This window comes from Lynx rufus, unplaced genomic scaffold (assembly GCF_022079265.1).
Source record: "Lynx rufus isolate CCGP_SWC_20201006 ecotype Redwood Valley unplaced genomic scaffold, mLynRuf1.p SCAF_9, whole genome shotgun sequence".
Classification (NCBI taxonomy): domain Eukaryota; kingdom Metazoa; phylum Chordata; class Mammalia; order Carnivora; family Felidae; genus Lynx; species Lynx rufus.
Window position 1 is genome coordinate 60,639,282 of NW_025814897.1, and position 12,041 is coordinate 60,651,322.

Consider the following 12,041-nt stretch of genomic DNA (forward strand, 5'->3'; position numbering starts at 1 on the left):
CAAAGTTCTTCCACTCAACTCCTCAATGAGGGTTGCCTTGTGATAATAGTTAAATGGTATTTATATATTAGGATTATTTTCTAATTTAAGGTCTAGAATGATATCAAGGGCTAATCCTTCCATGTGAGTGATCAGAGCTTAAACTTGAGTGCTAGAACTCTGCTGACACAGGATACTCTCTGGACAGGTCCTGTGGAAGTAGACAATAGGAACAGAAGAGGATTTCCAATGGTCACATCAGCCTCCAACATCACCTCAACCCATCCGTCAGTCTTCGTGTTGATGGGGATTCCAGGCCTGCAGCACCTACATAATTGGATCTCCATTCCCTTCTGCTCAGCTTATACTCTAGCCTTGCTAGGCAACTGCACCCTCCTCTTCATCATCCAGACTGATGCAGCCCTCCACGAGCCCATGTACCTCTTTCTGGCCATGCTGGCAGTCATTGATCTGGTTCTCTCTTCTACAACACTTCCCAAAATGCTAGCTATTTTTTGGTTCAGAGATCGGGAGATCAACTTCTATGCCTGTCTGGTCCAGATGTTCTTTCTCCACTCCTTCTCTATCATGGAGTCAGCAATGCTTCTGGCCATGGCCTTTGACCGCTATGTGGCTATCTGCAAGCCACTGCACTACACCACAGTCCTGACTGGGTCCCTTATCACTAGGATTGGCATGGCTGCTGTGACTCGGGCTGTGACACTAATGACTCCACTCCCCTTTCTGCTCAGACGTTTCCACTACTGCCGAGGCCCCCTAATTGCCCACTGCTACTGTGAGCACATGGCTGTGGTAAGGCTTGCCTGTGGGGACACTCGCTTCAACAATATCTATGGCATTGCTGTGGCCATGTTTATAGTGGTGTTGGACCTGCTCTTTGTTATCCTGTCTTATATCTTCATCCTTCGAGCAGTTCTACGGCTCTCCTCTCAGGAGGCCCGTTACAAGGCCTTTGGGACATGTGTGTCTCACATAGGTGCTATCTTAGCTTTCTACACACCTGTGGTCATCTCCTCAGTCATGCACCGTGTGGCTCGCCAGGCTGCCCCTCATGTCCACATACTCTTTGCTAATTTCTATCTGCTCTTCCCACCCATGATTAATCCCATCATCTATGGTGTCAAGACCAAGCAGATTCGCAAGCGAGCCTTAGGACTATTCTCAAGAAAGGATGTATAAATGGAGAGTTAGGGACAGGTGGAAAAAGAGTGGGACAGACTGAATGCTGAACTGGGGGTGGGGGTATGATAGGAAGTGGAGGGATGCCAGTTTAGTTCTTTCCTGGTGTAATGAAAAAATTTAATGATGTCCTGAAACTCAGTCACCAGTCTGATCAGGACTCATGGGGCTGTATTCTTTGGTTGCCTTTGAATTCAAAGGCTGACTGCTGACTTTGCTGCCTTCTCAAAGAGCCCACTCTATTAGGAGGCTTGACAAAGCCTTGACCCACTCTCCTCTTGGTAACATTATCCAAAGACACAAAGATGCTTTCAAGTTCATTTAATAAGACTGTGAGAATCTGAGTTTCTATTCAGAGCCACTGGGATCATGAGCTGGGAAAGACCAACATTTCATCTGAGACAAGAGTACCTATACAGTTTGAAAGTTGATGTCCAGTATCTAGCTAAACATTACCAGTTTTGGGGAACTCATAATCTTCCTGGGCTACAGGTTCCAAGTCAGACAGTTTTGCTTGTTAAAATTTATTTCTTCAGTTGAGTCAGCCTATGTATTTTTTGACCTATTTTGACCTCTATATTCTCATGACCAATCTCTGAGTAAAACATGTCCCCTGCCATTTCTTTACACATCATGCAACTCTTTGCACACAGATCTAGCTTATGTTTTCACCAAGAATGTGAATTCTTTATTCATTCAATAATCCAGTCACAAAACATTATTGAGTCCTAAATCTGTGCTGGGAATACATATTAAGGTGGGGGTGCTGCACTTATGTCTATGTCCCAGGACAAAGGAGGAAATGCTAAACATAATAGGTTGTTGTCTCTGACCTGCCCATCACAAGGCTCAGTATCATGAAAGACCTAGGTAGGCAAAACAGACAGGAGATGGGGATATCGAACTGTATTCTCTTTCTTTTCTTCTATCCGATGCAAACTTACATGCTAGAAAATTTCTTTAATGTTAATCCTGACAACTAGAATTTGTGTGTGATCATATAGGCCCTCATACACCATCTTCCACAAATGCATTCTTCTATTTTTATCTTGTGAGTCCCTTGTTTCCTCAGACTACTCTTTAGAAATTGTATATCTCTATCTTATTCTGCCTTAATTTCTGTCTCTGGGTCTACATATATATCTAGACATTATTTAGCTTTGAAAGAATCTGAGCCTATGTCAGGTGGGGTATGGAAGGATGGAAGTTTCAAAGAGGGGAGACTGTAGCACGAACCCAGGATCTTATGCTTAGTTCACATCTCTGCTTTTATAATTCCCTCTGACACCAAAACACACACACACACACACACACACACACACACACACACACACACACACACACGGAAATGGTATTCTACCTTTAGTTTCTATTTTGTTAAAACCTCTCGTTTCTTCTGAGCATAGTTGGTACAGGTGGAAAGCTTAAAAACTGCAAATACTAACAACACAGTGTATAACTTGAAAGAAGCTATTTCCAAACAGAGGTCTTCTTGTCCTTCTGATGACTTACATGAGGAATGTCACCAGCCTGTAGATCTTACCCATCCCCAATGAGGAAAGAATGGATTTGCTTCCATTATAAGTCCAATATTACAAAGATCCCATAGCCAGGTATTCTAATATCAGAACCACCAGGATTAGTCAGAAACAAGTTATATCTTAAAATGGGTAAAAGAATTACCCCTCTAAAATTCTAGTACTAATGAAAATATTCTTCAACAATGAAGATGAAAGAACAAGTGTTACTAACAAAAACTGATGGAATGTGTCAATATTAGGCCTGCACTAAAAGCAAAACTAAAAGTAGTCCTTTAGGCTGAAGGAAAATGAGCCAGGTAGAAACATAGAATTGCAGGAGGAATTGAACAGAAAAGCTAGATATGTAGATAAACATAAATAAATATTGGCTGAACAAAAGACAGAAAAGCAAATGGAATTGAGCTGAAATGTTCTAATATTCTACTAGTGACCTTCAACATAGTTATCTAAGCTATGGCCATTCCCTACTCCATGTGCTTGTTATCCCTGCATCCATGACATTAGGTTTTATCCCTTCAGAATGGAGTCAAGGGACAAAGTAAGGTACTTTGTTCCTTCACACCCTGTCTACTTTATCTGGCTCTTGTCTGGATGTTTTGACTATAAGCTATAGTCAGTCACTCTATTAAGCCTGTCACCTCAGCCTCCTGGCCATGGCTCTAGATCCCTGTTTCCTACAAACATGACACATATAACTGAATAGTGTGTCCTTATTCCATCATCAGCTTTCTCTCAATCCAAAGTGGATTTTTTTTTTTCTGTCTCACCTGCAATTTGCCCCTGATGTTAGCTTTTCCCACATTAGTATTTAGGTTAGTTTCCCTTCATATAGTCTGTATCTCCTCAGCCTTGCTGAGCTTGGCTAATTTAAGTTCCAAATTTAAAGGTGTTATGTAGAAATCTCATTTTGTTTCAACATCCTAGGAGATCATCCATCATAAGGAGAGCTCAGTATACACACCCAGAAGCCAACAGTTAGGAAAGATAAAGTTAGACCCAGTATACTTCTGTCAAAAGGAACTATGTATAGTTGGGGTATAGAGCTCTGAGATTGCTTTTAAAACATATAACCTACCAAAACTAAATCATGGAGAAATAGAAAGCCAAAGCAGACCCATAAATAGTGTAGAGATTAAGTTAGTCATGAAAAATCTCCCATTAAAGAAAAACCCAGTAACAGAGGGCTGCATTGGTGAATTCTACCAAATATTTAAAGAATTAACACTACTCCTTCTCAATCTTGTCAAAAAAAAAAATCGAAGAAGAGGGAACACTTTCAAACTCATTTTATGAGGCCAGGGTTGTCCTGATACTGAAGCCAAAGACATCATAAGAAAACTAGGCTAATATCCCTGATGATCATAGACATGAAAATCCTAACAAACCAAATCCAACAGCACATTAAAAGGATCATACACCACAACCAAGTAGGATTTATTCTGGGGGGTCTTATATATACAAAAATATAAAAAAAATCAATTAATGATGTGCCACATCAACAGAATAAGGAATTAAAAAAAATCAGGATTATCTCAATAGATGCAGAAAAAGCATTTGATAAAATTCAATATACTTATATGATAAAATCAAATAGTACTAGAAGAAAAACACATAAATTTGATAAAGGCTATATATGAAAAGTCTATAACATTCTCCATGTGAAACAAAGATTTTCTCCTAAAATCAGGAACAAGGCAAGAATGCCCACTCTTGCTAATTCTATTTAATGTAGTACTGGAAGTCCTGGCCAAAGCACTAACAAGAAATAAGAGGCATCCAAATTTGGTAAGGAAGTAGTAAAATTATCCTTTTGTCAGTGACAAATCTCATATATAATAAATCCCAAAGATGCCATAAAAATATTGTTAGAACAAACAAGTCAGGAAATTTACAGAATACAAAAATCAATATACAAAGAAAGTTGTGTTTGTATATACTAATTATCTTGAAATTAGTACAAGAATCCCATATATAATAGCACCAAAAAGAATAAAACAGTTAGGAATAAACTTATGAGGTAAAAGATTTAAATACTGAAAACTAAGAAATATATTGAAAGAAATTAAACATGAAAAAATGGAAAGACCTTTTGTGTTCATGAATTGGAAGAATTAAAAAGTCCATAGTACCCAAAGCAACGTACAGATTCAATGCACCTCTATGAAAACCACAAATATTGTTTATGGAAGTAGAAAAAAGAATTCCATAATTCACATGGAATTATAAAATGCTATGAATTGTCAGACCAATCCTGAGAAAAAAGAACAAAGCTGGAGACAGCACACTTCTTGATTCCAAAAAGTATTACAAAACTATAGTAATCAAAATGGTATGGTACTGGCATAAACATAGATATATAGACTAATGACACAAAGAAAACCCAGGAATAAATCTACACAGATGATCAACTGATCCATGAACAAGGGTGTCAAGAACACACAATAGAGAAAACAGTCTCTTCAGCAAATGGTGAAGGGAAAATTGGGCATCTACATAAGGAAATTGTATTCCTATCTTACAGCATACATGAAAATCAACTCAAAATGAATTAAAGACTAAACATAAGACATGAAGATGACATAGGGGAAAATCTTCATGACCCTGGTAATGCAATGATTTCATGAAATGACATTTAAAGAAGAGGAAACAAAAGCAAAAGTCAACAAGTAGGACTATATCAAAATAAGAAGTAAAAAGTAAGACTACATCAAAGTACACAGCAAAGAAGACAATCAACAGTAAAAAGGCAACTATGGAATGGGAGAAAATATTTGCAAACCATGTATTTGATAGGAAGTTAATCTCTAAAAGCATAAGGAACTCTTACAGCTCAAACTAATAACCCCATTTTGAAATGGGCTAAGGACTTGAATTCACATTTCCTCAAAGAGGACATTCCGACGGCAAGCAGGTATGTGAAAAAATGCTTATGGTCACTAATTATTAGGGAAATGTATATCAAAACTACAATGAGGTATCACCTAACACCTGTCAGATTGGCTATTATCAAAGACAGACAAGTGCTGGTGAAGAGAACACAGTGGAGAAATTGGAATTCTTGCACACACTGTGGATGGGAATGCAAAATAGTGCAGCTGCTATGGAAAACAGCACAAAAGTTTCTCAAAAAATCAAAAATGGAACTACCATATGATCTGGCACTTCTTGGTATATATGCAAAAAGAATTGAAGTCAGGATCTTGAAAAGATATTAGCACTCCTGTAGTCATTGCAGCATTACTCACAATAGCTGAAAAGTGGGAAAAAAAGCCTAGAAGTCCATCAACAGGTGAATGGATAAAGAAAATGTGGTATGCATATTTCATGAAATACTAATTAGCCTTAAAAAAAGACATTCTGCAATATGCAACATTATGGATGGACCTTGAGTTTATTATGCTAAGTGAAATAAGCCAGACCCAGAAGGATAAATTCTGCAGGATTACACTAATATGAAGTATCTAAAATATTCAAATTCATAAAATCAAGGACTAGAATTATGGTTACCAGGAACTGGGGGGTAGGGGAAATGGAAAATTATAGGCATAAAGTTTCAGTTAAGATGAATCTATACAAAATTGTACCTGTAGTCAATGTATTGTACACTTAAAATTTGTTAAGAGGATAGGTCTCAAGTGTTCTTATCACAATAAGACAAAATAAAGACAAAATTAAGTCAAAATTAAAAGAGCATCTTTCAAATTAAAGATAAAGTATTATGGAAATTGTAGTAGTCGTCATCATCATCCATGGCAGACTTTGGTATAAAGTATAAACTAGTTCCTTTGTCGGGTCTTTGAAAAATAGCAGCATTGAGTCCAGTTGTAGGTAGAATATCACCTTTTATTATTTATAAGTGGTAATTATTAATAAGTAATCACATCATAATCATAATGGCTTCTCGATTATATAGTTAGTGATCTATTCTTCTTGTGGTTTAGGAAAAATTGGGATTATGATTTCCATTTTAGAGATAAGGAAACCCATCTGAGATCAGGGAAGTGCCATTCCAAAGTTACAAGCTGGAAATCCATGTCTAGCTCCAGCCAATATGTAACATGTATGCAAAGTAAGATCAGATATTTTTGCTTGGTTAGGCTGGAGTTCCTGCCCTTCCAGGTCACAAACAGGAATTGGTTTTGGTTTATATGTTTAAATGAGTCTCTCTTTGTTAGGAGACACTGCAAGGATGGGGTAGAGGTAAACAGAAGCACATTAAAGACCAAGGCACAAGCAGGATTTACCTGAAGCACTCAGTGTCTGGAGAGTTAAGCATGACCCCTGGGAGGCATGATTTGAACCACAAAGAGGGAGGTGGCATGGGCTGCAGGGAACTCAAGGGGTGGGAGCCCTGGGTCAGGGGAGTCCTCTTGTGTTTTTTTAAAACAAGAGGTGACATGTGGGGAGTGGGGAAGGATAAGGACACTCTCAATTTCCTCCCATACCTAGTCCTGTTCCTAAGCATCAACTCCCTGCTCTCTCCCCAGTTCCTTTATTGCCTCTGTTTTGGCTCTTCAACAAAGGAGGCATAAGTACTAAGAATCCAACCCAAATATTTTGTCTACAAACTCCAGAAACTCTCTTCACTATAGAGGATAACCAGAAACACTGGTTCACCTCCAAGAAGTTTTGGCTGATTATTCCTATGTGGATCCTATCATTTCTCACTTATCATTCCTCTTCCCACACTTACCAGTATCCCTGGGCCCAGTTAGGAGGCTTCTGCATTAGTCAAGAGAGAAAATGAGCCTGAACTAGAAAGATACAGGGAAAGGTAAGAAATATATATTTTTGAATAATGATGTGTTAATTGAAACATGCTGTTCAACCATTGTCTACTGGTCTCTTCCTTCTAGAGAATGAGTGTTAAGGGAAGAGATAGGAGCCATTAACTTGGGCATTATTCTTTAAAACAGTCTTTAAAGTGACCTCTGCTACAATGATAAGCTCTACAGGAAATCATTTTGCAATGCCATTTCAAATATAAGGAGACAAAATCATCTTGGTAATAATATGCTCTTGGAAATTCACAATTTTTCATAATATATCAAAATAAGTCAAAGAAATGAAAGAAAACAAATGTGATTTCTGAAACAGATCCAAATAAGGTATCATGATACAGTAGGTGATAGGGACTGATTTTAGAAGTTTGCATAAATTCTAACAGTGCAAACTCTTGGTTAATGAGCATCAGCAAAGACTTTCTACTGCCATTTACTTTCTTAGGCTCCTCTGTAATAAAAACTCACATTTTGTTATATTGTCTATGAATTCAATCATTTTATAGATGAATATTTGTACTTGGAAATAAATTTTTAAATCTTGCAGACAGGAAAATATGTGAGCACTTGTATAAATTTGAGTCCATACCCTAGAAGTTCTATAGGTAAAAATATCCATAAACTTTAAAATCTTTTACTATTCCCTAGGGCCTGCCTAGAGCAAGCAGATAAATACTTTGTAAACTTTTATCCCCCCCCCCCCTTTTCCTGAGTTCCAAGTTCTTCCAGGGTTGCTGATGGGGTAATCATACTGGCCCCTTTTATTTGAATGGCTCAACGAGAAATATTTCTTATAGGTTCTTCTCCCACAAGCCACATCCTTGAAGGACCTTAGGTGACTATCTTCCTGTTTGAGTCTTAATCTTTCAAATCCATCATTCTGATATCTTTTAAGGATATATTTTATTGACTTTAAAATAGATGCACGCATTAACTGAGTACTTTCTGTGTATGAGACCCCTCTAAACAATTTCAGGAGAAAAAACAAATAGACAAGTTCTATTGTCTAGAGTGGTCATTTTAGCTCTTGAAATAGTACAAACAGGATAAAATATTAACTACAAAAACAGGTTCCCATGTTCTGGATATTAGGGGAAGGTGACTGGCTCCATTATGCTCCCACTCTGAGACTGTGAATCTGAGAGAGGTAGGGTTCATGCACTGTTGAACACAGAGTGTTCAGACCTTATCAAAGGAGGGAGAATATTAATTTTTTAAAAGTGTAGTTTTATGGAGGAAGAGAGAGATACACTTATATGACAAATAAGGCTCAGCAAATCCTGATTGTACAAAAGGTTTTTATATATAATCCCACTTACTCTTCCCTATAATCCTTACATAAAAACAGAGCATTGCTATTCCTTATTTAGAGAGGAAGAAACAGGGGCTTGGAGATAAGGACTTGTGCTTAAAAAAAAAAAAACCCACAGGGGCGCCGGGGTGGCTCAGTCGGTTGAGCGTCCGACTTCAGCTCAGGTCACGATCTCATGGTCTGTGAGTTCGAGCCCCGCGTCGGGCTCTGGGCTGATGGCTCAGAGCCTGGGGCCTGCTTCCGATTCTGTGTTTCCTTCTCTCTCTGCCCCTCCCCCATTCATGCTCTGTCTCTCTCTGTCTCAAAAATAAATAAAAATGTTAAAAAAAAATTAAAAACAACCCACATTAACTGTATCCCATAAGAGAAGAAAGATCGCATAAAAACTGGGCCACTCCAGTGTTTAATGATTTGAAAAAATAAAAATGAGCTAGAGGGAAAGATAAAAATTGTTGATATTACCCAGTGATCCAAAAGAATTAAAGCATGCCATTTGCAACAATGTGGATGAAACTAGAGTGTATTATGCTAAGCAAAATAAGTCAGACAAATATTGTATGATTTCACTTATAAGAAAACAGATGAACATAGGGGAAGGGAAGGAAAAAGGATAAAAACAGAGTGAGGCAAACCATAAAAGACTCAAATACAGAGAACAAACTGAGGGTTGCTTGAGGAGGAGTGGGTAGGGGGATGGGCAGGCATTAAGGAGGGCACTTGGGTTGAGCATTGGGTGTTATACATAAGCGATGAATCACTAAATTCTATTCCTGAAACCAATACTACACGATATGTTAACTAACTTGAATTTAAATAGTAAAAAAAAAATAGCATTCTTGCTAAAGATGAGAGTTCTCTTATGAGGAGAATGAAGAAGCTGTGAGGAGAATGGAGGGAGAGCCACATGAATAGGGAGTTTAACATGAATTTAGATGGAGAACCAAAAGACACAGCAGCTCCTCATTTTCTCAGTAAGCTAGAGGCAAGGCTGTACTTACAGAGATTTGTGAATGTGGAGAGGACCTGAAAGATATATTCCAGAGCAGTTCTTTCCTACAGAACTTTCTGCAATGATGGAAATATTCTGTATCTGAACAGTCCAATATGCTAGCTACTAGTTAAGCACTTAAAAGTGTTGTGACTGAGATATTGAATAATTTTAATCAAATTTAAACTGTCACATGTGACTAGTGGCAACCATATCTCAGAGTAGTGCTAGAGAAAACAGATTTTGTAATAAATCGGGGCATTACAAACTGCAAGCTTTATTCAACTTATACAGACACTCAAGGCCTGAGATTTCAGGACAGTAAATTGGTTTTTGTGATTGTTAGCTTAGCTTGATCATCATGTACAAATGTGTGTTCTAAAACAATGAATTAGTTCAAACATATTTTCACTTCTTTTATCAGGGTATTCTTGATGTCACCATGAACACAGAAAACACTACCTTTTCTCCATTTCTTTATGTAAGTTGTCTTGTAATATCAATTCTAATGATGTTTTATGTTCTATCTACTCAATGAGATTCAAAGTTCCTTAAGGGTAGAAAACATGGATTATACTTATCCAGGTCTATGAGGACTACTAACCAATTTTGTTTAAAGTTTAGCAACAGGAACAAGAGCTAATTCTCTCTCTATATATATAGAAGGTGAAGGAGCCCTGTAAAAATAGACAAGGAAGATATCAAAAAACCATGACAGCCTCCAATATTACCACAACCCATCCAACTTCCTTCCTGCTGGTAGGAATTCCAGGTTTGGAACACCTGCATGTCTGGATCTCTATTCCATTCTCCTTCGCCTATACTCTGGCCCTGCTAGGCAACTGCACCCTCCTCTTCATCATCCAGACTGATGCAGCCCTCCACGAGCCCATGTACCTCTTTCTGGCCATGCTGGCAGTCATTGATCTGGTTCTCTCTTCTACAACACTTCCCAAAATGCTAGCTATTTTTTGGTTCAGAGATCGGGAGATCAACTTCTATGCCTGTCTGGTCCAGATGTTCTTTCTCCACTCCTTCTCTATCATGGAGTCAGCAATGCTTCTGGCCATGGCCTTTGACCGCTATGTGGCTATCTGCAAGCCACTGCACTACACCACAGTCCTGACTGGGTCCCTTATCACTAGGATTGGCATGGCTGCTGTGACTCGGGCTGTGACACTAATGACTCCACTCCCCTTTCTGCTCAGACGTTTCCACTACTGCCGAGGCCCCCTAATTGCCCACTGCTACTGTGAGCACATGGCTGTGGTAAGGCTTGCCTGTGGGGACACTCGCTTCAACAATATCTATGGCATCACTGTGGCCATGTTTATAGTGGTGTTGGACCTGCTCTTTGTTATCCTGTCTTATATCTTCATCCTTCGAGCAGTTCTACGGCTCTCCTCTCAGGAGGCCCGTTACAAGGCCTTTGGGACATGTGTGTCTCACATAGGTGCCATCTTGTCCACCTACACACCTGTGGTCATCTCCTCAGTCATGCACCGTGTGGCTCGCCAGGCTGCCCCTCATGTCCACATACTCCTTGCTATTTTCTATCTTCTTTTTCCACCCATGATCAACCCCATCATTTATGGCATCAAGACCAAACAGATTCGTGATCATGTGCTCAGTCTATTTCAAAGAAAGAATGTGTAGATGCATACTTTTTCCTTATCTATCAGTTCAGTACTGAATGCATGCTGGATTGAGGCAGAGAGAAAAAAATCTCAAGTAGGAAATTTGTAATCTCCAAGTTTGACGATTCTTTAGTATGACAAGGAAAATGAGGTTTTATTCCTCACAGATCCAGTTAGATCAAACCAGGTATGTCCTTTAGTCTGTCTGGTAGCAGAGGTTTGACCTTCCTTTCTTCATAGACCTATCACATGATTAAGAAAAACAAAGAAGCTTCCAAAATGCCATTGTCATCTAGGTGAAAGACAATAGGAATATTGGCTGAGATTGGCACAAGAAGTTGAGGTTTTGTGAACTCTTCATCTAGACTGAGTAATTAACCACAAATTTTGTGACCCGAAGGCCAGCATTACTTCCAGTACTATAACTGCTTCCATAGTTTTTTTAAGTGGCCTCCGGCCTCTGCCACTCTATTAGCCTACTACACCCAATGTTATTGGCTCTACACTTGGACAGCTCCACTTCTAAGCAGACTTATTTCTTCCACTAAGTCAGTGTGAATCAGAAAAGAGGATCAAGGAACAGCCAATTCCTTTGTTGAACAT

The 12,041-nt window shown here is 38.7% G+C and overlaps 2 protein-coding genes across 2 annotated transcripts; both read left to right on the forward strand.

Moving 5' to 3' along the window:
* Positions 1–228: 228 nt before the first annotated feature.
* LOC124506455 (olfactory receptor 52K1-like) lies at positions 229–1,179 on the forward strand. The gene has a single exon (XM_047072522.1). It carries the CDS (start codon positions 229–231, stop codon positions 1,177–1,179), a length of 951 nt encoding a protein of 316 aa, XP_046928478.1.
* Positions 1,180–10,512: 9,333 nt separating this feature from the next.
* Positions 10,513–11,457, forward strand: LOC124506471 (olfactory receptor 52K1). The gene has a single exon (XM_047072542.1). The coding sequence runs from the start codon at positions 10,513–10,515 to the stop codon at positions 11,455–11,457; it is 945 nt and encodes a 314-aa protein (XP_046928498.1).
* The last annotated feature ends 584 nt before the right edge of the window (positions 11,458–12,041 follow it).

What these genes read in the sequence shown, in the direction of transcription:
- LOC124506455 (XM_047072522.1), top strand. Translation starts at nt 229, where the DNA reads ATGGTCACATCAGCCTCCAACATCACCTCAACCCATCCGTCAGTCTTC.
- LOC124506471 (XM_047072542.1), top strand. Translation starts at nt 10,513, where the DNA reads ATGACAGCCTCCAATATTACCACAACCCATCCAACTTCCTTCCTGCTG.